At 45.6% G+C, this 27,747-nt stretch overlaps 2 protein-coding genes across 8 annotated transcripts in view; one reads left to right on the top strand and one right to left on the bottom strand.

Moving 5' to 3' along the window:
- The window catches only part of Med12l (mediator complex subunit 12L), a 275,089-nt gene extending 250,350 nt beyond the window's left edge, over positions 1 to 24,739 (top strand). For 6 of the 7 annotated variants that reach the window (XM_078043553.1, XM_078043550.1, XM_040269994.2 and 3 more), the window contains 6 exons: positions 8,915 to 9,004; positions 10,224 to 10,450; positions 11,913 to 12,069; positions 15,049 to 15,147; positions 20,643 to 20,724; positions 21,030 to 24,739. In XM_078043553.1, the coding sequence (XP_077899679.1) occupies positions 8,915 to 9,004; positions 10,224 to 10,450; positions 11,913 to 12,069; positions 15,049 to 15,147; positions 20,643 to 20,724; positions 21,030 to 21,082 (708 nt within the window). In that variant the 3' untranslated portion in view covers positions 21,083 to 24,739. The remainder of the gene's footprint in view (positions 1 to 8,914; positions 9,005 to 10,223; positions 10,451 to 11,912; positions 12,070 to 15,048; positions 15,148 to 20,642; positions 20,725 to 21,029) is intronic. The other variant, XM_078043552.1, reaches the window with a different exon arrangement.
- The window catches only part of Igsf10 (immunoglobulin superfamily member 10), a 28,653-nt gene continuing 24,983 nt past the window's right edge, over positions 24,078 to 27,747 (bottom strand). Inside the window, exon 7 of the mRNA XM_005339919.5 lies at positions 24,078 to 26,693. Within this exon, the coding sequence (XP_005339976.2) occupies positions 24,785 to 26,693 (1,909 nt within the window). The 3' untranslated portion in view covers positions 24,078 to 24,784. The remainder of the gene's footprint in view (positions 26,694 to 27,747) is intronic.

Here is a 27,747-nt window from a genome sequence, read left to right as displayed (position 1 = left end):
CAGGTAGCAGCTCTTACAACAGTGGCCAGTCACACAGTGGTCACAAGTCTCAGAGAGTGTTAGCTGCTGGACATGCTGTTTTGATCGTGGTTTATGATTTATTATGGTTTATTATGATTATGGTTTTCTTATTTGAAATTCTTATCCCACAAAAGTAATCTTTTTTCCTTAAATGTGTTATGCATGAAAAAGGCTCATCAGATGCTTTTCTTGCATAGTTACATTAATTGTCTCTAATGAGACTGACTTGGCAATCCTTTGCTCCGTGACTTAGTAGAACAGACTGCTAGATAAAAGCGGTGTTGTCTGCTTTTCCTGGTAATCATGTCAGCTTACTGGGGTCTATGTTTTTACTTTCACTATTTAATTCCGTGTTCTAAGCCTAAATGGGGACATTCCCATTTCAGAGTTACAGCAGTGTCTGTGGAGCCCTCACAGAGTGTGGCACACTGCTCGAGGTGCTTTCCCATCACCCAGTTGCATACTAGGTGTTTTCCTTTTGACTGCACGAACTTCCTCCCCGGGGAAAGGGACTCTTGTAGAGCCGTGAGTTGTGCTATTGCTTTATCCCAACTTCCCTTTCAGTGCTTAAAAACATTTTGCCATTGTTTGTAGTAATCAACGCCAGTTTGTTTCATTTTAAGAATCCAAAGGATGGTAGGCAAAACATATGTCTATCTTTTAAATGGAGAGGAAGAAAGCCACTGCTTTCTTTTAGGTCTAAGGTAGTGAATCCTGAGGACTTTGATGACCAAGACCCAGGTGCAGCTCGTGGTAACTGGTAAGCAGATCAGGTGGTCAGCCACTGGCAGATCTCAGCTTCTATGTGCCCACATTAGGGAGGGGCTAGATAATTTACAGAGGGCAGGCTGGCTAGCTCAGCTTCCCACAGCCTGCAGCCCCTGGGCTAGAGTGAATCTGGGACTTTCCCATGACCCAGGCGCCGGGGCCTTGAGCAGCCCCTGCTGGCTCCATGAGGGATCTCACCCCTCAGGGTCACATCACTGTGAGAACGCTCGCTTCCTTTCCTCTCTCCCTCCCACTTGCTCTTTAGCAGTGCAGTTCAAGAATCAGTACGTCTTACATGCCCCGTCTAGTTTCACTGAATAATGCTGTTCTGCTGTATTTGCTGTAGATCATTTTGTGAAAAAAGGATCAGTACAGATATAAAAGAGGATCTTGTGTTACCTCTCTAGAGAGAGGTGTTAGTGTGTTTTTCTTTCTTAAAAATGTTTTTACCCCTTTACTGTACACTTTTGCATCCATTGACGTGAACATTGTACAGTGTTGCTTTACACATTGGAAACTCTCCATAACCGTATGGTTGGATTGTTCTGAAACTGCGTGTGGCTAAATCCTTAATTATACCCACTTTGCTACACCTAGTTTTATTCACTCTTTTGTCCTGCTGGATGCCATTCTGTCATGTGTATTAGCATATTATTTGCTCATTCTCCTGCTAATGATTATTTAAATTACTACCAGTCTTTTTTTCTTATTGCTAACAATGCTGCAGCAAGTATTCTCCCACATTTCTTCTGCACATGTGGAGAATTTGAAGCTACATGCCTGAAGGCGCAAGTGCTGATTGGCTTGCAAAGTGGAGGTGATCCCTTGGTGGCCAGCACCTTCCTGTGTGCACACACTCACCTGTCTTCAACATTGTTAGACTGTACTTTTCCCAAGCAGAATGGGCAAAACAGTGCTATGCTGTGATGTTTTAGTTTCCGCTTTCCTGATCACTGTGAGTTTAAGCATGTTTTATTACTTTGCTTATTATACAGGTTTTCCCTTGTGTTGATTTCCAGTTCATATAAATTGAGCATGTTTCAAATTATATTTTTATTTGCTGAAGATGGGCAAAAGAGTCTTGTTGAAACAAATCCTGAGCTTTGGTGATAATCTTTAATGCGCTTACTCAGAGGGGATAATTTACTTACATCTCAGGGATAAAAACAAACTCAGGTGTAACCCCAGAGTCTTGGGAGGCTGAGGCCAAAGGATTAAAAGTTTTAGGCCAGCCTCAGCAATTTAGTGGCACCCTGTCTCAAAAATGAAAAGCAGCTGGGGATGGAGCTCAATGGCAAAGCACCCGGGTTCAGTTCCTGCTCATGGTGGAAAGCCTTTGAGCTGGTAGCTGTGCCTTGATCGCTCTCACTGAGTTCCTTGGGTGGAAGTGTGTGCAGGGACGTGGTTATTTAGCTCATTTACTTCATATCTGCTGTTTCTCTGTTGTTTCAACAACAGTGCAGAAGCTGCTGATTTCATTTGCTGAAATTGCAATTAGGCAAATGTAATGAGCCAGAGGATGGTGTACATAGCTTGATTTTTATGAGGGAGGCAAAAGATTAGGGTGGAAGGGCAAGGAAATGAACCATTAATACTGGAGTAGCTGTTAATTAAGCCTGAAGACCAGCATATATGATGCGGTGAATTATGCACCTTGTCCTAAAGTGGGATGATACTTGCTTGGGAAGCTCCTCCCGGGCTTTGTAATCCTTCGAAAAAGTAGTGAAACACTTTTTCTGAGAATCCTTTACTTTATGTCTGTCCCTAGAACTCAGCTCAGGAGAATTTTAACACCCAGTCACTGTATCCTTTGGAATCCAGTGATAAAAATGATCAGACAGGGAACCATTTACCTGAGAAGTGGCAGTTCTGCCACGGCAGCCAGTTGCCTTTTTATAAATCAGACTCCCTGAATTGGTGTGAGCGAGGAGGTTCGGCGAATGCGTGCTTGTGGCCTGTTGAGGTTGGTGGGGTGTGAGGTGCCCTTTCTCTGTTTCCAACTATACTCGTTGGGCACCGTCCAGCCTACTGCCTCGCTCACGTCCTGTTCTGTCTGTTGTGCAGCCCCCTGGTCCTGAGCCGTCCATGGATGGCTCTGGGCTGGTGAGAAGCCTGCCCTGTCACTCACCCGGTTTCACCTTCCCTCCGTACAGAAATCTCTGATCTCTCCCTACTTCTTTTATATCACCACTTAACTTCCGGATCATGCTGTTCTCCTCTGTGACTGTTTCCGTGTTCTTTATCAGCATCCCTGGGCCCAAGACCCGACTCCCTGAAGCACTATTGTAAAATGAAGTATTTCCCATGTATGTGGGCTCCCACGTCGCTGGGCTCGAAGTCTCATCTGTGTGTCTGCCGTTCTCTTGCTGTCCCCTCTCTGTAGGACCTCTGTGCCTCCGCGGTCTCCCTTCTGGAAGACTTTGACAACATAATGGTAACGCCCCTGCTGTCATTCCGTTCTCTTTCTTTTACTCATTTTTGTTTCTTAAGTAAACTTTTAGAGCATTTCCTTTTGACCATCACAGCAAAAAATGGGTCTCCCTGCTCCGGCTGGTCCCTCCTGCAGTCCTCATTTCACTGACAGACCCATGAATGCACTGACCATGTTCCGCTTCATGGAATTAATTTCTGAAATCGTCCCACAGACCCCCCTCATGGCTCTTATCATATTCGCACATGGTGTAGAAACCTGCCAGCAGCCTGGCTGGCCCTGTGTGAACCCGTCTGCCCCAGAGCCCGTGCTTTTCCCTGTGGTCCTGGGCATCATAGTGGAGGGACGCATGGCATGCTGATCTGTAGGCCAGCACCAGACAGCGATGACCATGATTACGAAAGCACCCTCTCATCACATCCCACTTGCCTATTTCCAGATTCTTGAAAAAATGCATCATCTATTTTTCTTTCCGGTATGGAGAAGATTATTTTTTTTTTCCTTTTTGAGCATAGGTCTTGTGCATGCATGTTACGACTTCGCCTCTGTTGCTTTGCCTGGGCTGGCCAAGAATGCATGTTTGCATTAAGTCACTCATAGGTTTCTGTGTCAGGTAGCCAACCCATGGCACAGGCCCAGGAAGCACTGGGATAGACGAGAACACACAGTGCAGATGTGGGTGTACAGCCACTTGTTTCAGTTCCAATGAATGGGTCCTATTGTCTGTACATCACTGAAAATAGCCCCAACTGCATCTTCAAACTTCAAAAATACGGATGCTACTAAATACTTGTTATTTCTCCAGTAGTAGTTTAAGTAGAGGAAAATTTGAAAACTTTCCCGAAAATATCAATTTTTCTTGACACTCTAAAGCATAGGGAGATGTGGATTTTACTCATTTCAAAACTTGAACCATCTAGCCAGGTGCAGTGGTATACGCCTGTAATCCCAGCAGCTTGGGAGGCTGAGGTAGGAGAATCACGAGTTCAAAGTCAGCCTCAGCAAAAGTGAAGCACTCAGCAACTCAGTGAGACTCTGTCTCTAAATAAAATACAAAATAGGGCTGGGATGTGGCTCCGTGGTCGAGTGTCCCTGAATTCAATTCCCAGTAGCCCTCCACAAAAATAAATAAATAAATAAATAAATAAATAAATAAAAATAACTTGAGCTATCAAATTTAAAACTATTTTGGATATAGCTTATGTTTGCTCTAATGCACTTATTATTCAGATAATAATGTCACTCATATAGAAAACAGTTTGTATGAGTCATTAACTTTCTTAAAGTATTACTACAGACAAAATATTTTGTCAGCTAGGTATTTGGAAGTCAAAAGAAGGTTCTGGATTTTGTATTCATTCAAGTTAATCAAAATGTGTATCTTTGTTGTCTTTTTACCTTTAATTTTTCTTTAATTTCTCCTATTAGAACTTAATGAAAATATACTTAACTCATTAGATTTGTCATTTATGGGCATGTAAATAGAATACATTGTAAAGGTTCGTTATTGAGATATGTTGATTTTAGAATTAACGTTAATGGTAGTGTTAGCTGAAGCCAACAAAGTTATATTTGAAGTGAAAACTAATACAGGGTCAAGTTGAATGGCTTATCAAGTTTAATTCTGGAATTTTCCTTGTAAATTTACAAGGATGAGTTGACCATAACTTCTGTTGCACACCATTGGTGTTCCAGCCCTGGGCACCATTTCCTCTGCAACTAGGAGTCCTAAGTGGGTCCCTCTGGCCGTGACTCATAAAACAGGACTCACTGGCTTTGTTGTGTGTAACTTTTGTTATTTTTCCTAAAATGGCATTTTCAGAAACAGGTATAAAATCTGGCTGTGGTTTCCCAGATTCAGTCTGTCTCTTTGCAACCCTTAAACACTGTTGCAAAGTCACTAATTAAGAATTGGGAGAAATCGTCACTAGTGATGATTCTGAAGCGTGCTGTTTACTGACTGCTAACTGGTGGTGAGACCAGTTCTCCTTTAGAAAGAGACCTTCCCATGTGCCCAGGTAACCGAGAGGGTGTGGCTAACAGAGACAAGCAGATCCAGAAAAATGAAAAGGATGAAGATGTTTTATCAAAAATGTTAGGTTTACTGGATGCACAGATTTCAAATTGTGCACAAGACTTCTAGTTCAGCATTTCTTTGACCTTAGATACCTCTCCTGTCTGGTTAAAAAAAATCCAGCCGTAGGAGAGAAGATTGTTCTCATGGAAGCTAAGAAGGTGAGTCAGCCCCGACAGCACAGCTGCCTCAGGAGTATTTAGAGAACGTTCTAGAAGATATCATGGATTGTGCTTTGTTCATAGGGGCAAGTCCAAAGCAAAGTGCATAAAAATGAAGTGAGGAGACAGAAGTTTAGCTCAGCAATGCAGGGACCAGCTCATGACCACTGATGTGGATCGTTCCCTGAATGTGTGCAAGTCAGGTCCCTGAGCATGAGGGCCTCAGGTGTCTCCCGTTCTCCTGGTGATGTTCTCTAAGGCAGAGCCTGCCTGGCTTCCTGGACTGTTCTCTCCATGATTAAAACTATGAAGTTGATGCTGCCTCTGTTTCAGTTAGGCAGAGGAGAAATGGAGCTCCTGTCCAGATGCTGATGCAGGCAGAGGAAGGATCCTTAGCATGGTAGTCACCAGACATGAAAGCATTCCAAACCAAAGGTCCTGCTGAGAACTGCAGGGCTTTGGAGAACACTTGGTAAAGTACTTGATGCTGAAATACAAATCCCACTTACCTCTGGCTCTCAGTCTCAGTTTTCCTCATAAGGTAGTCACTGTGCCCCTGCGGAGTGCCAGCTCCCCTGCTGGGAACTGATTAAAAATAAATAAAGCTCAAGACGTATTTAGAAAAAAACAAATAATCAAAGTGACCTTCTGCCCTGGTGTGCCAGGCCTGGCCTCACTTTGTCCCTGTTGTTCTGGCCTGTCCAGTTTGTAGGATACGTCATATGCTCTTGGCTTACCACAGCCAAGACTACATCCGCTGACGCTGAGAGTATTGTACTGATTTTTCCCCTTGTTCCTGCACTTGGGTCCTTGATTAGCATATGTCAGACCTTTCAAGTTACTGAAAAACTTTCTTACTTATTTTTTCCTTAAGAAATAGGACTTTTTCTACAAGTTGAAATGGTGTGTTCCTGGCATTATTCTGGGAAAAAACAAACAAAAGTAGGAATGAGTTTTAGTCTGGCAGGAGCACGAGGGTGCTTCCTTTCAGGGTAGCCTGGGCTGACTGGACGCTTCAGGGAACGCCAGGCAGCGGGGCTCGCCATCTTCCCAGGGGCCACTGCCTGCCTCGGTTACTCCTGCTGTACTGGAGTAGGACAGTAGGAGAAGTCACCAGGGAGGGAGCTAAAAATGACTCTACTTTGTGTACAACCAGAGACATGAGAAATTATGCTCTATATGTGTACTCTAAATTGAAATTCATTCTGCTGTCATATATAACAAATTAGAATATATATATATATATATATATATATATATGAAGAAATCTACCTGAATAGCACACCTGTTAGGCAGATGTCTAAAGGTGAATTTTGAAAAAAAGAGAGATCCACCTGAATAGCACACCTATTAGGCAGATGTCTAAAGGTGAATTTTAGAGAGTCAAACTATTTTTTTTTAATCTCTTTCTACCTTCTTTTAAAGTTATGATGCCTTTCCTTGAAATGTGAGTTTTATGATTCTTAAAAATAAATTTAAGTTCATATTTCTTAAATCTCTATGACCTCAACTAATATTTACCAGTAAAGTAAATGAATATTGTCCAGTCTCATAGTATTAGCACATCGTTGGTATTAGCATGTCATTAGTATTCCAGTTTTTCTACTCCCCATCCCTGTGTATTCTCTAAGGTTCTTCAATGGCAGAGGAGGAAGAATTAGAAAATGTCTGACTGTGCATCTGCCTGCAGCTGTCATGTAGAGATCACATCCTGTTTCCCTCAAAGCCAAACCTGAGCACAGGTTTGCAGACCACCTATGGATCCAAGATGCCAACTCACATATAAATAGTCTTTTTTTCTTTCTAGACTGTTAAAATGATAATATTCATATCTTTGTCCCCACAACAAAGCCCAATAATGTTTGTCAGGGTCCTTATGTGTGTAACGTCAAGGAGCATTGACTTAAAGGGCCAATGTTTAAAGATTTGATGATTCCTTGGAAGGGTTGTGGAAGATCAAGAAGCATTTGGATACTTTGGGGAGAGCAGGTTTAGGCTCCCATGACCACACAGAGAATTTGGGCTGTTTTATTAGACCCAGCCCCATAGGGTTTAACAGTACCTTCCTAGAACCCTATTCTGCCAAGTTGGATTCTTCCTAAAGCTGTCCTGTGCAGATACCTTAGGTGATAGTCTCAGAAACTTGTCCTCCACCCATGCAAGGATGCTTGGGGAGAGGTGGGAGCCCCATTAGTAACCCAAGTCATTTTATGGGGATCAAAGTATAGGCCATCTGATGAAAACATTGGATTTAACCTTTCATTAACAAGTATTAAGAGAAATTCTCCTTTAATCGCTAATTTTAAGTAGCTATATATCCTTAAGGAGTAGGTTACTTAGTGAGCACTGCAGTCTTCTCATCCTCGTACCACCTGTGGAGCGCCGGCTTTGGAGTCTGGTCCGCTCTGCAGGTCTGGTGGGTGTGCCTGCGATCCCCCTCAGCTCCTGGAGCTCGGCGTCCCCCACTTGAGGAACATGGAGCCATTGCTGCCCCCTGGAGAGAATGAGCCCAGCCCAGCCTGTGCAGCGCTCTTTCTCGTGGGTGGTGCTCACCCTCTTAGGCCGAATGTATATCCCCTTCTTCTCATTAGAAATATCCACTTTCCATCAAATGCATTAAAACCATTTTAAGAAACCATAATTCAGCACTTTCTAAAATTAGGGTATCTATTTTAAGCCAATCATAAAATAATTCTACAGTGTACCTCAATCTTGACAATTTGTCAGTCCTGAAAAAGCCCAGTGATGGTAGGAAGCCAGGCTTCTTTCTGTGATTATCACTGCAAGTTTCCACAGAATAACCTGCTGTCAAAACATGCAACAAGCAGATAGCTCCTCTTAAAATATGTTTATTTTCCTAAGGCCAAAACATGGGTCAAGACTGGTGGACAGATGCTCATAGGTTTTATTTTACACGTAGTTGGTTAGAATTGTATTTGCAGTTAACAATGTATAAATTTAGTGACTGTATTCTAATAGACTGTCATGGTAGGTTCACATTTCCCCTTGAATCTGTAACTAAATAGGCGACTTTTAGGTCACTGTGAAGGAGCTTCCCCTCAGAGCCGTGGGTGTCCATGTGCCATTGATGTGTCCACTTGTTCTCGTGCCTGGTGGGCACAGGGCAGCTGGGGGGTTCATGCCTGCACTCTGGCTCACGCCCTTCACCCAGAGTGGCGGCCTGCCCAGAGTGCACTGGGAGCTGGCTGAGCCTCTCAGCTGCGCAGACATTGGCTCTCAGGTTCCTATTGTGTCTCTTTGTAGTCTTATAAGAAGAGTTCAGCACTCCAGACACATGGGGAAGTAACAAGGAATAGCAGTGAAGACAGCTTAGAAGTCGGTGACTTCTGTATTCATGTCATAAGATACGGTGTCGAGGATCATCGGGATCATGGGCCAGAAGCTCAAACCCAGGCCTTGCTGTGCTGACCTCGAGTTTGCCTTGGCTTTGTCTTCCAGGGCCCACCCGGGGACCAGGCTGCTCTCTTTGCTGCACAGGCTCGGCCCTCCCCTCAGCCCCCTCAGTATCCAGGGCTGCAGCAGGCACAGGTACCCACACCAGCTTAACAGGTCTGCGGGATCTCAACACTCTTTATGCACAGAAGGAGGCGAGGACGTTGGACATCAACTCCCTAATGGACCAGAACTTAGTTACCTCTTCTTATGGGTTATACTTGACATTTTAAGGAAACTAATAATTGTTGAGCAAGTCTCAGGATTGACTAAGGGGCATGAAACACTTTAGGGGAATTATTGAGTTAAAAACATAAATAAATTCAAACGTCTTTGTTGATGATGATCGATGTAAAATGTGTGGCAGTCAGAGAGTTACTTATGATATAATTCATGATTGAAATGGTCATACTCAAAGACAACTCAGATGAGGAATCGAGGTAGAACTGCAAGAAGGTGGGCCTTGGAATCAGACCTCAGCTATTCCTGGCAGTTCCTAGCTGCGCATGTTAGCCTCAGCTTCGGTTTCCTTCTGTAAAATAGAGATGAAGGATGTGAGGATCTAGAGAGCCTGTCTACAAACCACGTACGCTGTAGATGCTAAACACGTAACAACTTATCTAAATGGAAGAGGAATCTGGGCCTCTTTTTTTCTAATAATGCTGTTATTTTGGGGTTCCTATGCTCTCCTGTAGTTCTGTCATGATCAGAAGCCCAGTATTGTTGATGTGAGTCCTGTTGGGCTGCCAGCTCATTCACGGTGTGCTGAGACCGGCTGTGGTCCAAGCAAGACAGGAAGGTGTTGAACAGTTACCATTTCTGGTTTTTCTTTTTTTTTTTTTTTTTTTTTCGGCGGGGGGTGGGGGGGGACCTAGTTGGTTATGACAGGCACATTCATCAGACCCAAAAAAGGTACAATCACAGGTTGGGAAAGTGTACTCTGTTATTTTAAATTCACATTGAGGATGGGTAGGCTTCTGGCTAACTTTGGGGTTGAACATGGATGTCTCTGTGCACTGGAGGTCGCCTGCTTGTACACAGACATGTGTCCTTCTTTCCCTCAAACAAAGCAGCTGACCTGGAAACCCAGTTTGGCCAAATGACAATTCACTTATTTTAACTGAAATTTTGGGTGCATGGCCTGTTCACTCTTTGGCTTTTGGGCCAGACACCCCGCCTCCAGAAAAGTCTTTCTTGTACTTGAGTCCTAAGAGCCTTTGAAGACAGTGCATGTCAGAGAGGTCCTGTCGGGTCCTGTGCCCCACGTGCCCCAGTGGTGCCTGGGGCGCTGACTTGTCCCCTTTCCTCCCTGCAGACCATGCCCCAGGGCTACACCATGTACGGAACCCAGATGCCTCTGCCACAGCCCGCACAGCCGCAGGCCGGCGTGGTCCTGTCCCCCAGCTATGGTTCCCGGGCCTACCCAGCCGCACACTCCAGCCCTGCGCTCATGGAGAGACTGAGGCAGATGCAGCAGCAGCCCAGCGGCTACATACAGCAGCAGGCCCCGCCCTACCTGCAGCCCCTGACGGGCGCCCAGAGGTGACACGAGGAGGGACTGTGCTTGTGTTTGCTGTGCCTCACCTGGGGCATGGCAGCTTGGTGGCTTGTGGGCCTGTGTGCCTCCGTGTGCTTGACATGCTGCTACTCAGTGTCAGTATCGTCCACGGAGCCCCAGGCAGGAATTCCTCATCTCATTTATTTCCTTCGCTCAGGGGCCCCAGCTGGGACTACTTCTTCCATGGGATGGATGTCCTGGGCTAGTTAGCACTAGTATTCTCTCCCCCCTTTCAAAGAGTGTTTATCTTTTTCATTAAAAGCATCTGAGTGACTACTGATTATTATTGGAAATGTTATACTAGAGTTTGCTGCTCAGCTGCAAATGTATGGTTGCAGGACCGGTTGGGCCTGGTGCACATGAGGGTTTTGTTATAACTGAGTTGTCGCCTTTCTCACCTCAGGGATATTGGCGAAATGGGATCCCCATGGATTTCGGGGTTCCTGTTGTAACCAGGTCCCTTAGACCCAGAGTATTACTGCCCACTACCACACCCGCTGTGCATATGTGGCTGTTTAAATATAGACCAATGAAAATTGAAATACACCTTGAGTTCATCCTTCACACTAGTCAAATTTCAAGTGTTCAGTAGCCATACATGGCCAGCAGGGGCAGCCAGGGCCTGGGCAGTCACTCAGGGTTGTGTTATATGGGAACCTTCTTGGAAGGAAGCCCTGCAGTCGTGTTTTGCACCAAGGCCTGACAATTAATGTCACCAGTCCTAGTGGCCTTCTTATTTTGCAGCACATACAGAAGCATTTCAGTCATCATAGGCAATTCCATGGGGTGACACTTCCCAGAAGATTTAAGAGAACCTTGCACAGCCTGGGCCCAGGTGTCCATCAGTGGCTGTGTGTCAGCTGCAAGTAACCCGAACTATGAAACACTGGGACAGCTGACTGATGGTAGCACATTTAGGAAAATAAATTAATTTGGAAATACGTATTTCCAATTTCATTATATTTCCTACTTTTATAACTAGTAGTAGCATACTGTTACCTCAGGAGCTTGAACTTCAAGCCATCAGTTCTGGGTTCAAATGCCACCTGTGCCATCTGCTGTCTGAGGAACCTCAGTGAGTGTTCCTCTCCACCTCTGCTCTCTCATTCCTGATGTGGGGAGCGCACAACACGAAGCACAGGCGCTGTTGTGGGAGGAGCCGTGCAGTCAGACCTCCGCACAGGGCCTGCTCCAAGACGGGTGTCCAGTGAGTGAGACTCACTGTTAGCAACTACTTCATTAAAAAATTAGTCTTCACATGAGTGCTATTTTAAGAGGCCTGTTTGCTTTCCTTTTTTCCGAGTGATCACATCTCTGTCTTGGCCTCCGGTCTTTTTCCCTTGGCGTGATGAGAGTGACCATCGACCATCAAGGGCTGCTCTGCTCTGTGAGCATGGATTGTGTCCTGGTGGCACTCATGGTACAAGTCACACTGTTCTTTGCCAGGATGAACCACCAGGCTCTGCAGCAGAGCCCCCTGGTGGGCGGGGGCATCGATGCCATGATGACGCCTGCACACCCGAGCCTCCCCTCCGTGCCCCTGCCTCAGGACCCCATGAGGCCCCGGCAGCCGCAAGTTCGACAGCAGCAGAGACTCCTGCAGGTATGGGGCAGGGAGATGAGGGCAATTCTGTCTCCTTTACACAGAACAGATCCGCAGTAGTGGTGCTCCTGATTTCCATGGTTGAGTCCAAGGAGCCCGTGTGTTTGACACTCAGACCTAAACTGGTGCAGTTTATCCCAGCTTGGCAGGGTTTCCCTCTCTGTGTGCTTCTGCCCTGCCTTGGGCAGAAGTGTTTCGTAGCATCTCCTCACTTTCTCAAAGGCCCCGGAAGTACTTGGATGCCTTTGATTTGAGAGCAGAAGCCTCAGCTCCCCCAGCCACTGTTTAACCAGGGGCCGACATTGAGTGTGAGTTCCCTACATAGGAAAAAGATAAAAACAAAGGCTATGAAATCAGGGGTATAGGGAGGAATTTGCAAAGGGACACTTCCTCTGTCTCTGTTAGAATTCAGAGATCTGTCCTTCACTTATTTGAGGTAAATACTCACAACTCCCAGACAAGAGCTTCTCCAGCACCTTCTTGCTTCTTTGTTACTTTTTAAGAAATGCGGCTGTGTGGTCCTGTGCCCTTCCTCTTTACTGTCCACAAGGCCGCTTCATACTGTATTTACCAGCTGGCCCTGGGCTGGCTTGGTGACTTTCTGGAGGGACTGACCCTGCTCTTGCCCTCTTACCAGTCCACTTGAGATGCAATGCTATCTTAGGTACTATGGGGAAGGGAGACATCAACAACTTTGGGGCGTCTAGTAGAGCTGGGGTGCCTTAGGGCTGTGCACTGGGTGGTTAACAGGAAGGAAACCCGTCATGCAGGGAGGGACAGCAACAGAGTTTGCATGTCCCAGGCTTGACACTGGATGAAGGAAAGAATAAACATCTCCTTGAAAATTTGGACCCTAAACTCAAGTAGGTTGGGGTCTGAGTCTAGTGTGACCTACAGATTTCTGGTTGATAGTATCCCAAAGTGACAAGCAGAAACCAACACAAATTCTTTGTAGACCTGAGTTTCATAAGATGCCATCAGTGGTAAGATGCCATTAGTTGCATCCTAATTTTTGACCTGATAAAATGTTTAAAAAGTTGCATCAGGGAACTGGTAATATATGGTTATTGACCTGGAGGAGTGTGGCTAGTAGACGTGCAGTCCCATCCAAGTGTAAATGTCATCTCCAAGATGGTAAAAACCCTCTAATCTCCAGTTTGTAATGGAAATAATACTAGTGCCTTCCTCTCAAGTGTGTAGCAAGGGTTAAATAAGGAAATTCAGGTAAAGCACTAGGTTGGTCATGTTGCTATTAATGTTTTTACTAACGTGACTGTTAATACTCAAGAGTGGTATTTTCTTATATCATGTTTTTTCCCCTCGGTTCTTAGGATATATTTCAGAATTTTTTAGGACTGTTGTTTGTATTTTTTTAAAATTTTTTTTATCATTTCCAAGTCACCAAGGAAGGTGGCAGTGCTGTCACTTTTCTACTTTCTGCCTTGGTATTCTTCAGACCCAAGCATGGAGAACCTGCCCCTCCTGGGGGCCGGAGGCTTCTGTCCCTTCTAGCGTGGGTCCTGTGGTAATTCTTCTTACCCACAGTACATTCCTCAGAGATTCAAACAATACTGGTTTGCTCCTGTGAATCGGTTTCTCCTTTTTGGGGATCGACTACCTCCGTGGGGTACAATCTTGATGCTCTGAAGTCACGTTCATCTCTCATGAGGTCTTTTGTGAGGCCACAGAGCCATGGGGAGCCTTGGCTTCCTCGTGCTGAGCATCGTGTGGGGAGTGGCCCTGGCCAGGGCTCTGCAAGGTTTCCATGTCCTCCACCATGGTCCCTTAGTGTCTGTCGGTAGCTATTTATTACCCTTCTCAAAAAGGACAGATAATTTGGGGCATAGCATGTAGACCAAATGGAAAAAATGAAAAGGATGAGAATCTCTGGGTCTGTCACCCCCAGGAAGAAGTGTTTGGACGGAGGACTTGTTAAAGGTCATGGGGAGAAAGCAGTGGCTCCCATTTCCCGAGTCACGCCTGGTGTCTGGCCTGTGGCTTCTGTGACTCGGAAGGTTTCCCAGAGCTGAGCATTTGAGCCAACCTTGTCAACGACATGGTTCCAACTTTACACTCATCATTTGTGCCAGAACATCTCCCAGGCGTCCTTTAAAAAATTAAGATTGAATCCTCAGGGGTCTCCTGACATATATCACAGGGAAGGAAGGGAGGCTGCCTGTAGGTGCTTGTCCCCTGGGGTTGTGAGGCAGGTAGCATGCATGAAGAAAGCCACACAGCAGGTGCACAGGGTGTCCCTGTCCCTGTGAGCAGTGTCTCCCGTGAGCAGTGACTCCCGGGGGAGATGTGCAGGACTGGGGCGGTCTGAGAAGGCTTTCAGGAGGGACATATGGAGGTGGATTTAGGTCTTGCCCTCGACCGTGTTGCCAGGGGGCAGGTGGAAGAGGCAGGATCTAGTCATGCTCCCATATGACATTTTGGTCAATGACCAATTGCTTATATAAAAGGTAGTCCCATGAGATGATAATGTCCCCTAATGAAATTATAGCCTTTATTATCACCCTAGCACAACACAGACATCTTTGTGGCGATGGTGGCGTAAAGACATCTCGCACACTGCCAGTTACAAGTGCGTAGCACACACAGTCAGGGACTGGACGTCGTTCTCGGTGATGACCAGGAGTGACGGGGTCTTACATCTGTGTTGGCATGGCGGCGGCCTGATGGGTCTTGTGTTCGCCACATCTCTGGAGGGTATCACTGTCTCTTTTGCTTCACACAGTCTGACTCACACCCCCAGCCTGGTGTGTGGTGGGCTACGCCATACTGCCTGGTTTGTGCATGCGTGCTCTGTGACGTTGGACAGTCACAAAGTCCCTAAAGACACGTTTCCCAGAACGTGTCACCATTGGAAAGCAGCACATTTGTTCTGCAACAGACAGTGAGATGAACTGTTAATGGAGCTTCAGGGTGATATCCCCCTTTCCTTTCAAGGGCATAATCCTTTTTCTTTCTTTGCAGATGCAGCAGCCCCAGCAGCCCCCACAGCCCCAGCCGTCTTCACAGCCCCAGAGCCAGCAGACCCTGGGTCTCCAGGCAGTGCAGCCCCAGCAACCTCTGGTAAGGCCTGTGTCTGGGGACCACCTGGGTTCCGTAAAGCCTGCTGCCTTCTCTGCGCCTGTCGCTGTGGAGAATTGGAGTTCCCTAAACATGCCAGCGGCTTCTCTCTAGGACCGTGCCAGGGTTGTGGTGGTGGTGTTGGTGTGTTTACATAGAAGGGTACAAATAAATATTTGGGGTTCGATAGGTTACAACACTTTCCTCTCTTAAAAATTTGAGATTATTCCATAGAATAGATACTATACATTTCTTATAAGCAATATTAAGTGATGGTATAGTTTATCTGTTTAGAAGATATCTGGAAATATCTGAAAACAAACGGAAGGGGAGGAAGGAGGTGCCAAGGGGCACTCCGTCCCCCAGCTGAGGGCTTTACAGGCTCTGCCAAGATGGGTCACTGGTCACCTTATTGGGTGGCGCTGGTGCAGGTGGTCTCAGGCACAGGTTCTGAAGGTGGAGTAAGGTAGGAGCTTGCGGCGAGGAGAAGGCTGTTAGGAAGGACTGGAAATAAGGGATCAGGTGAAGCACGGGGTCGGCTTGAATGGCCATCCCGCTCCTTCAACAAGCCTCTGAGATCAAGAGGAGGAGCTGGACTGGCAAAGGCAGAGACTGGCTGGATGTGCTGGGTGCCGGCTCCCACTTCTTCTGCAGAGGTGTCTGAGGTGCGCTGCAGCCCACTTCACAGGTCCATTCCACAGTGGAGGTCGCACATGGACGTCCCACTCACCCTGAGACTGTCAGTGGACATTGCTGGCCCTGCTGTGCACGACCCACTCCAGAGGCTCTTTGGACTCCCTGGGACCTGCTGTTCCACCCAAGAACAATTATTTTGAAATAATTTCAAACTAACAGAAATGTTCTAAGAATAGTATAAAATTGCCCTAAACTCTTCTCAGACTCACTGGTCAGCACCCTATGCCATCCTGCCTTAGCCTATGACACACCTCCTCTGGTCTGCACACAGGAATGGGTTGCAGACACGTGCCCTTCCCTGCTAAATACCTCAGTTTGTTTCTCCAAAGCAAGGCTATTCTTTCACAAAAGCATGGTGTGGTTATTAAGATCAGGAAATAGGACATGACTCGGCGCTCTCATCTGTACGTCTCCTGCCAGCGCCCTTGTGTCTGTGGTGACAACTGCGCTGGTCTCTCTGGACTTGGGATCAGCTTGCCCTGGATCTGGCTCTTGTATGTTCTCCACCTTCCACCTGGACCAGTTCTAGCCCCAGGCCCGTGTGTCTTCACAATGGTGGCACTCCTGAGATGTGGGACATTGTTCCGTGGAATGTTGCTCGTTTGGCTTAGCTGCATAGGTAGTCGTGTTTAGAATCACCTTGCACATTTCTGAGGTGCATCACAGGTGTCATTGTCCCTCTCAGCAAGTCACATTAGAATATACACTGGTCCGTCATCGGGGATGTGACTTTGATCCCTGTGTGGGGGTGGTGCCTGGTAGGTTGCTCCTGCGCAGATCCACTGAGGACCGCTGTATTAACACGCAGTTTTGGGGCAGCTGGGTACTGCCTGTCTTGTTGCTCACCAAACCTTCATGTGCTCCTGGCAATGCCTGTCAAGTCACTCCTGCCTGAATCCACCATCATGCAGCAGTGGCAGAATCGAGACTTTCACACTATTATTTTTCTGCCTTTAATGGTTGGTATTCTGTTTTATGATCTTTCCCTTCTTCCCCATTTGCCTGTCTTTCCCTAAGTTATTTTTATTTTAGTGTTATTAATTTTCCTCCATGCTGGGGACAAACCCAGGTCCTTGCACAGGCGTGGCAAGCACTCTACTCCTGAGCCACATCCTACCTGGCCTTTTGTATTTTTTTGAGACAGGATGTCACTGAGTTGCCCAGGCTGGCCTTGAATTTGTGATCCTCCTGCCTCAGCCTCCCTGGTAGCTGGGATTACAAGCATGTGCCTCTGTGCTCAGCTGTAATGTTTTAAATATGAAGTCTAACATTTGGCCCTTGGCCATTGAAATGAAACTTCTAGGAAGAATTTAAATTCTTCCTGCAACTTTGCTCAGTATTCTGTTATTGTATCTGACATCAGTTAGATTAAAGTTGGTGATTTTTAAAAATCTCTTTCCACTAGGTATGTTATGACATCAAGCAGTACTGACACATAGTAGCCTCACTCCTTTCTTCCTATATACAATAAAACACTCTGTTGGTGTTTGGCCAGAAAGCCAAAAGATAAACCATGTTGCTGTAAAATATATCATAATGAGTGTTTGAAATATTTGATGCTGACCTGGCAAATTCTTAGCCTTTTTTTTTTCTTTCTAATTTAAAACCAAAACTTCTCATGCTGTAGTGCTCTTATTAACTAGGAGCAGAATTATGCGAAGTTAGTTCTAGTGGAAATAACTATCATGTAATTACACCTTCTCAGACATTTATTGCAGATTAGTGAATGGGCACTTGACTAGTAAATATAGGGAATCCAATAATTTGAGAATTAAGACGTCTTTGGCTACTAAGTAGTTGCATGATATGCCCCTGTTAACAGAAAAGCAGGCTACACTGAGCCCTCCGCTGTCTGTGACTGTGTGACAGTAGGGTGTTCCACATCTTCAGCTTTTTAAATTTTGATTGAGGCAAGTATAGAAATAACCTTATGGGAGTCATATGATACGTGGCTTATAGATAATAGGCTCTCTATTTGATCTGCCTATTCAATTCATGTGTTTTCCCTGTATATTGTCAATCTGCATATTTGTTCATACTGGTGTGACCTGATGCCCTGAGACTGTAGTACTTTTCTAAGGAGCCAGCCTTTGTCTAGGGGCACAGGTCCTTATGAAGTAGTGACTGGCTTCAACTGAACACCTGGGTCAACACCTGCAATTATACAAACGTTGGCAGGACCTCTCCCAGTGGTCTTTCTCTTTGGCCTTTCACCCTCTGTTATTAAACCTCATTCTGGTTGACTTTTAATAGGAAATATATAAAATATGTATTAAGGATATGAAGTTAGTTTATTCTTAGAGGGTCATGCTTCTTCAGTACCACATGCCTCACATGGAGTACATTATCATTTGTGTGTATGTACGGTAAACAGAGTTGGTTCTGTCCCAAAGCTCTCTTTACAGGAAAGGGTGGAGATTATCTTGAAACCTCTTACAGATTGAGCAAGTTAGTCAGAGCATGGCGTATGACTTTTTCCTCATGCTTATGGGAAAGGAATGTCAGAAAAACAGAAATTGTCACTCATAGTGATTTTGCGGGACAGTAAAACCTACAGCAGACTTTTTAGGAGGCTTTTGTTCTCAGCTGAAGACTTTAATGCCGTCTTGATAAGCAAATGTCTTATTTTTTTATTTAAAGCACTATGTTGTAGTTAGACTATAACGTTTACAATTACAGTACGGAGACAAAAATATTATAAATGTATAATTCTTAGGGTAGGCAAGGACATTTAAATTGTTTTTTTAAATTTTAGATGTTTAGACCTGGATTGTGGGATTTCAGGGTTGAAAGTTACAGGGGCAGTCAGTAGCCTGGACTCTTGGGTTGTGGCTCTATTTAGTGTGCTCTGTCCAGCTTGCTCTGTCCATGCTTGTGCACTCGGAAGTTCACGAACATGGTCCTGTGTTTGTGACTCCTACAGCTTTGAAGTCAGTCCTTGGCTGCTCTGCATGGTCACCCGACTCACAGCTTCAGACATTGTTCTGCTGAGGGAGTTTAAGATCTTTCCTTTTCTTTTTTGGTCTTGTCACAATAACAGAGTAGAGTATATAATAAGGAGAAAACATCTCTCGAGCGGCTACACATTCACAACAGCAATGGTCAAAGCCTCAGCTGTATGAGCAGAAACCACATGTTCCCTTTGATCTTTTAGGATTCACTAGGTATATCGTATGCATCAGGAATACATTTATTTATATTTATGATAAACATCTGAGCAGACCCAGTGTGTGGTACTGGCCCATACTGTGTTCTGTCCCTCCCTCTGCTGGAGGAACAGCAGTGGGCCAACTGTGGCAGGGGGTTCTGGTTCCTGCCCTCTCGAGGGAGGGGTGAAGGTACCAAGCATGGTCCCTGTCCCCAGAGGAGCCCCAGGAGGTGATCAGTGGCAGCACTGCACGTGAAGAGGGGCGTGTGGCTGCTGAGCTCCTGGTAGAAGAGGCCCAGGGACTGTCTTAGTTTGCTGGGACTGCTCCAGAGAACACAGTCAGTGGCTTAAACAGCAGAGATGGACCGTGCCTTGCTTTTGGAGGTGGAAGCCCAAGATCACTTGTCACCAGGGTTGGCTCCTAAGTGCCCGAGGCAAGTCTACCCATGCCTCTCCCACAGCCCCCGTGGCTCATGGCTATCTCTGACCTCCTGGGCTTGCAGACCTGGGACTCTGCGCTGCTCTCGTCTGGCCTTCTCACTGTATGCACACCTGTGTCAATTCACCTTCTTGGGGACACCATCCTGGTCTAGATCCCACTGTATGCCTCTTTCTAACTCCATCACCTTTATAAAGACTAAGCAGGTTACATTCTGAGGTACTGGGGTTGGACTGTGTCATATTATTTTGCAGGCACAGTTCACCCTGTGACAGAGGTCACAAGAGAGGTTGGGAGCCTTGATGGAGGAGGTGGATGGTGGTCACCTGGACAGGCAGCTGGTTCAAGTGGTTGCTCTTTGGCTCCTCCCTCTTGGTCTCTTTTGACAACTCAGCTGATGGTCTCCCCAGGTAGCCCCGTTGCCCTTGAGACTCTTTTAGGATCACCTTCGTTTTGTGCAATGTTGTTGCAATGCTAGGGATCAATCCAGGGCCTCGCACATGCTGGGCAAGCACCTGAGCTGCGTCCCCAGCCCTGCCCTGCCTCTTACAGCCACCAGGAGACCCCCATCCATGTCCCAGCACTCATCCATGAGCTTCCTGGATACTAGCTACTGCCTGGGCTCTGCAAGAGCCTGCGTTGCTCTATTTGAAGCAGGCTTTTAAAGGACAGAGGAAGGCAGCTAAGTATTTATTGAATAATTTTGATATTTGTGCACCATGTACCCAAACATTTTAATCAAATTAGACATTTCTGCAACCAACCATTTCAAATCTATAACCATTTCCAAGTATTTGAAAGCTGCTGCTTCCAATTAAGGATGGCTTGAAGGGACAAGACAGACAGGGAAGTGTTGGCTAGTGGCTACTATGTCAGAGCAGAAGGGCAACTTTTGATCATCTAGCCACCTGGTGAAGGTGAGTAGACAGTGGTCTCTGAACTGCCAGGCCCCTCTGGAGTGAGACCCTCCTGCATCAGGACTTGTAATAGATGCCAGCTAAGGCAGAGGGCACTCCGGAGTGGGTGAGCACTTCAGCTCTGTACGAGATGTGCCAGGGCCTAGACAACGTTGATGTGTGTACTCTGGGTATGGCACTTTTGTCTTGAAGTATGGAAAGGTGCCTTCCAGACCATCCGACCCCAGGATGTCACCTGTGTTCCTCAGTGACTGGCTCTATGGCCTAATTTCTGTCCTTTCTCCTATTGCAATTGCAGTTCCCCAGGCCAGGCTTGCAGCAGACCCAGCAGCAGCAGCAGACGGCCGCACTGGTGCGGCAGCTCCAGAAGCAGCTTTCTAGTAAGTCCTCGTCTGGGTGGACGAACTGCCTGTCCTATGTGAGCTCAGAGGGAGACACTCTGGGGGGCCAGTTACCTCAGCCCAAGGCCTCGCCTGGGCAGGTGTGGGATTCTCCTGTGGAGCTGGGCCCTCTGCTAAGTTCGGTGGTGCTACTTGGATCCTCCACGAGAGGCGGCCAGGGCGAGATGTGCTGTGGGCAGTGGGTCTGATCCCTGCACCCGAGGTGTCCTGAGAGCAGTAAGAGGAAAGCACTTACCTGCAGCACACTTTGTACCTGTGACGGCATGTGACTCTTTCTTTCATAGGTAACCAGCCGCAGCAAGGAGTGACTCCCTACGGGCACCCTTCACACTTCTGAATTGGGAAGACAACCTGCAGTTTTGTGTTTGCACTGAAAAGTAGAAAATCAGAGTTAATGTCTCAGTCATCCTGAGAATGTCCCTTTGGTCTTTCATTTCTTTGGTTTCCTATATTTTATGCTATATTTCATATGGAGGTATTTAAACAAAAAGCAAAGGAGAAGTTGTGCTTTGCATTCAGCATTGAAGGAGGTTTGGCAGTATGGCTGACGGCTCAGGCAGGCCTCCTCCCCACAGATGGTGGCAGCAGACCTTTGAAATTGGTGCTTTTTTTTTTTTTAAAGTCTTCTAGGTACAGATAGAATGAATTATGGTGGGTTTAAATATTTATGGGTTCATTAATGATTGTTTTGCTCTTTTGCAACTGTGCTGGACCAACTTCTGATTTGAAAGGCAGATCAGGTCTTGACAGGAAGCAACCCATTCATTCTGCATTCACCTGTGATGGGTAACTGGACATTAATCTGCGTCATTATAATTTGAAATATTTGTAATTTCATGAGCACTTTATGAACTTTCTTATTTGTGTAGGACTTTGCTTTTGTTGTGGTCAAAGGTGCTGAACCAGGTTGTTGCTTAGTGACTTCTACGATCACGACTTCCATGGGAGCCTCTTAGAAGTTGCTGCACCTGACTTTGTTTTCAGTGGTGAGAGCATGAACCAGAGTCTTCAGGAAGGTACAATATGTCAACTTTAAACACCTGGAAGGACCACCGTGGAATCGTTCCTGTATTTACTGCCAGTTTTGGGAAAATGACTGTCCAGATTTGGTTCTCCAGAGCTTTATGCCAACTAGAGTGAAAATCTTGCAGCTGGCTAGAGAGTCCACAGAGCTCAGACTTGACATGGTTTCCAGAGACCCTGGCCCCAAAGTCCAGAAGGCTCTGGTTTTCATAAAAGGTGTATTTGCTGTTAATTTTGTATGGTAAGTATTTGCTACTTTGAATTTAATTATTAATGTTGGTGTCAGTCTTGGTTGTGTAATGCATATACTGTATTTATAAATTGGTGCAAAAAGCACAAGTAAATTATACATTAAATTTATTATAAAGAAATAGTAACTATTTTAACTTTGTTCAAGTATGTGGTAATTTGCTCCTATTAGAGTAAAGAATACAGTAAATTATTATCAGTTTGTGTAACTTAAGAGTATTCCATATAATATTTTTTTAGATTTAGATGCATAAAATTTTGAATGTGAAAATTGCAGGGCATTTTAAAAAACACATGTGTGGGATGTCTTCCCATGTTCTGTGTTACTTCATCTTTTTGCCATATGATTTTACATGTAGTCACGCATACTGTGAATAGATTCGTCCAATGAACAGACCACATAGAACTACTTTTTTTAAAATGTAGCTAGTTCCACTTAAGTAGATCATTTCTTTTGCGAATCATTCTGTAAGTAATTCACATCTTCCTGGGTGAGCTACTCATTGCAGTTTGACTCCTGCCAATGACCTCAAATACACATCAGCTTCCTGTGCTGTGGCAGCATCCGTGTGAACTGCTTTTGTACACTGTGAAGACATTCACTCCAGCCTGCCCCAAGAGGTGTTTACTCTGGGCTGGAACAGACTTTGCCAAAACATTAAAGACCATTCTTTTCACTAAATTAACATCCTACCTGCTTTCAGAAGATGTACCTTTACATTTCAGCTGCTTGTATAGATCAGGTTTTACCCTCTCCAGAATCATACTCAGAGTTCATGAAGTTATTTTTTTCTGGAGTGGTGGGTATGTCTGGTGACTCACGGGCAGAACCCCTGAAACATGAATGTTGTGCCTAGTGAGTGAGTCCTATTCTGTTTTTGGTCCTTGTTTAAGAATCATTGGTATTTTGAAGGCAAATTTTCAGTTTGAACCATTAATCGTTGTAGCTCAGTATTGCAAACAGTGGCAATACTGTGAGGAGTGAGTGTTATCATTGCATAGCATTTGTATGCACTTTACATTTTGCAGAAGTTTATTTATTAATCATTTTGCACATGAAAGCTATGGGGAGTACCTTTGTGGTTGCATTAAGGTGAGGAGGCTAAGTCTTGAGTAAGTCCCTATAATTCTGAAACGCTATGGAAGGTTTAGGAAAAACTAGAGCTGTTTTCTTCTTGTGCGTTATAAGGAAAGCAATTGGAACTTTTAAGTTAGTCATATTTCTCTATCCTGATATGTTTCTTTTGTAGCAAATGCATTAGTTTGCATTAAAGTGTTCACAAGGGAAAGCCCTGGTACAGAACCTTGTGATTTGCTCGGTAAGTTGCAGAGAGATTAGACTAATAAGACAGAGACCCCAGCCCATTTAAGATAAGACCTTGAAATCTAATGGAAGTGGGTACCCCTATCAAAACGCCTGGATGTGAGGACCCCTTGGACACACCACTTACGTCATAGGCTTGTTCCTCATCAGGTTGCCTCCATCCTTTTACCTACCCATCTTGGTTCAGCAGTAGAGGGAGATCACTGTCCAAGTGTCCTTTGATCTCTTGCCATTCACTGGATACCCAGATTGGTGGCAAACAGGTGACCTCTGAAAGGGAGTTCATCCTCATGTCTCAAGTGACTGGCAGGGCCAGCGTGTCTCAGTGTCCTTAGCTATTTGTATAAGAGCCATGGCTTTTTCCCATTTATAAGGCTCTTATAATCCTAAAGTAATAGGTATAGATGCTGGAGAAATTATATTGGAAAACCCCAGCCTCTAGAATTAGAAAAATAAATCATAATGTCCCCCAAATTAATTCAGATTGAATTAAGCATGCAATACGAATAGTGAATTACAAAAAAAACATTTTGTGTAGGGTTGATCAAATTTTAAATACAGTGAAGCTTCATTATATAATAATTTAAACTCTCCCAAACATTTTCCCAGTGCATAAAGAATTATTGCATAATGAAATGAAATGCCCAAAAGGAAGATTCCTCCCCAGAAAACTTTCCTTATGAACAGCTCTGAGCCAGGAGTTCCCAAGCTAGAGCTTAGTCATAAAGGAGCTTCATTGTATTTTAAAAATCTTTTTAATGGAAAGATTTGGACAAAGATATAATCAGCCCCTTTTCACATTTTATGGTGTGTGCTAAATTGCTTTTTACAGGTGGAAAAATTAGCCTGCATTTATTTTTAAATGCAGTTATTAAAACGTTTTTGTATTCCCCATCAACAAAAATTGTCATTGTGAACAAATGATGATTTGTCATCAAAACAGTTCAGTGCTTGTTTTCTGTAGGTTTAGCAAAATATTCATAAACCAATGACAAACTCTTTATACATCAAGATGGTGAGTTTGCATAAGGACTGCAGATTTAATCTGCCCCACTGACTGTCCCCAGTGCCATACTTGTAACACTGATAGAAGGTGACACTAGGCAACTGGTAGTAGAAAGAAAATAAGAAGTTCATTCTTTACTGAAAAATTCAGGTGCATTAGCCATTTGTTATTTTACAGTGGACCATTTCCTCTTAATGTTTGTTATTTGTTGGCAAAATAAAAGTGCCTTAAGTTAAAAGTTTGTGTTGAGATCCATTCAAGAAATCAGTATCAGTTCATACTGCACTTAAGTCTTTTTTTGCATGTCCATTGTAAATTTAATATTGTAAATGTATCCAAGTTCATTTACATGCCTATGGCTGCCTTTGATTAAACTTCTTCCAAAAAATAAATTCTGTCCAGATGTTGACTTTGTTCAGTGCTGCTTTCGTTTCATGTCAGATGACTTGAATGTAAGTTGCTGCAGAGTCACTACCGAGGGCGTTCCTGGCTGTGCACCTGTACAGCCCCGAGTCCCAGGTCTGGGGATTCGGAAGGACTAGGGTGCCTTGCAGGTGAAGCTGCTCGCCCCCCTGGCTCCTCCCTTCTCTTGCCCTTGAGTGCCAGGAGTGGACAGGCATTTCCCAGGTAACTTCCGGCTTGGGGACTCCCAGGGCCACACAGTGCAGCTGAAAGGCCACTCCTGTCCTTGTGAGGATACTCCTGGGAGGGCGGTTTGTAATTCGGGGCGGGTAGGCCACAATCCTCACTGGAAGAGTGATCAGTGCCTGGCCAACGCTGTTTTGTGCCTGACAAACATACTTCCCCCCGTCGTGGGCCGTTGCTTCCTTGATGACCAAGGTGCCATTTTCATGCAGGGTGTACTTGCCATTACTTTGAGGCCTGTCTAGCACAGAACCACCTGGTGTGGTCCATTTGATGTGTGGCTTTGGGATTCCATCAGACACACAATGCAGCCATAGAGATTCCCCACCGAGGCCCCTTACAGTCCCTGGTGCATACGTCACAATAACGGGCTTCTGCCCAATCTCCAGTATGATCAGTTTCTCAATGTAGCCCACTTGGTTCCTAGCTGCACACCGATATCTTCCTGCTTCTTTCCGAGTTGTCTTATGAATGAGGAGGGAGCCATTGCTTGCTACCAGATATGGAGAGAGGTGTGGTCCGTTAGAAAACTGGGTGCCGTTGGGGAGAATCCAGATAATTTCAGGAGGCGGGTTGCCATCCACAGAGCAGTTCAGGGCTGTGGGCTGTCCCAGCTGGGCAACCACTTTTTCATTCAAGGGGTTTCTGAAAGTGGGTCTCCTGAGCATCTCCAGGACCTCTAACTGCACCACCAGCTTGCTCTCTCCCCCTTCGTTCCGAGCCACACAGATGAACTCGGCAGAGTCAGAAAGCCTCACGTTCCGGATTTCCAGGGTTCCGTTGGCATGGACTGTGACTCTGCTGCCATAGTACGGGGCTGTGAGGACGATGCTGTCCGGCATGACCCACATGACCTGGGGCGGTGGCGTCCCTTCGGCTCTGCAGTGCAGGTGTTTTTTGGAATGCCTGACGGCCGTGGTTTTTATGACCGTCTTGTTGGCATAGATGTCGTTGATCATTGGGGGCCTGCAGTCGACGGCCACTGTGTACGTTTCGGTGTCATGCCCACTGGGGTTCTGGGCCACACACACGTACTCTCCAGAATCCAGCGACCTCACCTTGCTGACGGACAGAGACCCATTCGCGTGAACCGTGTACCTACCACTGGAGGAGGAAATCGTGTCGCCAGATGGCAGCAGCCAGAACGTTCCTGGCTTAGGCTCTCCCACCACCTCACAGTCAAGGACGGCCGTGTCCCCAGCTTGGAGCCTCACGTTGGTCTGGTACCCCCGCCTTATGCGAGGGGCAGCTGTGAGCACGGTGAGGTGGACCCTCATTTCGTCCTTCCCCAGGGTGTTCTGGGCATGGCACGTGTAGTCTCCTTCCTCAGTGATCCCGACTTTGTGGAAGTACAAGGTCCCGTTGTCAAAAAGGGTGTACCTGCGGGCCCTGTGGCCGCTGTCCCGGGCTGGCACAGCCTGGTTGATCTTTCGTCCGTTTGGCAGACTCCAGGAGATCTCGGGCTCGGGGGAGCCGGAGGCCTTGCAGTCCACCTGGAAGTCCCGCCCCTGGAGCACTTGCTTTCTAAAGTGTGGCTTGTGGTGGATCTTGGCAGGCTTCAGCCTCAGGCTGACGTGCATCAGGGTCAGGTCGTCCCCCGCGCCGTTCCTGGCCACGCACAAATAGTCACCGCCGTCTTTTTCTGTCACAGATCCAATAAACAGGGACCCATTTGGGTAGACGTGCAGTCGGCTGCCCATCCTAAGAGAACAAGACTATCTGAGTACATAGTGGTTAGCAGTGGGAGAAGGGGTTTTTTTTTTTTTTTTGGAGACTTTTTAGAAATTGACATAAAAATTGTTCACATCTCTGGGGTACCACCTGAGGTAGAAAGTGGCTCGTGAGGGTTAGCTCCTCCCCAAGCCTCCATGACGCAAGGACAAAAACGGTCCAGCGTCCGACGTGACATTTCCATACACAACACAAACTGCTACCACGACTGAGCTCATTTGCATACCTCTTGCTGCAGGTACCTTTTGTGTATGTGTGATACACAGGATTGGCTTTGTCACCTTTTTCTTAATCTGTTGCAGTGAAAATTTAAACAAAATCCTAGCTCACGTCTAAATTCTTTGCTGAAAGTGGGACAGGTACAATTTATTACAATTTAGTGGTGTTTTTTTAAAAAAAACATTTTAATGGTGAGAAGAATGCTAGAAATAGGACTTTCTATACATCATGTTCCCTCACTATTTTCCACATCAAACTAATGGGTGCACAAAAGTTATTTTGTGCTGTATAAGTTAGTAAATTAAAAAAAAAATCTCATACAAATTTGTTATATTATTGCCTGGAGATGTTTTTTAAAGTGTATTAGTAGCAAAGCAATTGCTGGATTGCTTGTTAGAGAAGAAGTTCCCCTCTGCTACAAAGAGCAGGCCAAGGTGGGTATACAGTGTCTGTGTTGGGCTGCTCTCCAGAGCCACCCCTGCAGGCCAGTTCTCCAAGGCCACAGGCAGGACGCAGCCTGCGTTTCCACACTTCACCACAGGATGGCAGACCTTTCCTGGAAAAATGAAATCTTTTCAGAAATTCAGTTGGTGCAGATTGAGATCTTGATTGTGTCCTTGACTGTCTCCTTGATTGCAGTCATGGACACTCATAGGGGACAATCATGTATGTTTTTCTTATTTGGGGGCAACATGGGCTAAGTAAGTAGATAAATCTGGAAAAAAAAAAAGGAAGAACTTGTTTTCATCGCATAGCTACTTTCCAAGTCCAACAGCCTCCAGTCATTTATAATTTGGCAGTAAAC

Source organism: Ictidomys tridecemlineatus, chromosome 3 (assembly GCF_052094955.1).
Source record: "Ictidomys tridecemlineatus isolate mIctTri1 chromosome 3, mIctTri1.hap1, whole genome shotgun sequence".
In the NCBI taxonomy this organism is placed as follows: Eukaryota; Metazoa; Chordata; class Mammalia; order Rodentia; family Sciuridae; genus Ictidomys; species Ictidomys tridecemlineatus.
Note: the sequence above shows the minus strand (reverse complement) of the source record. Positions and strands in the feature narration are given on the sequence as shown.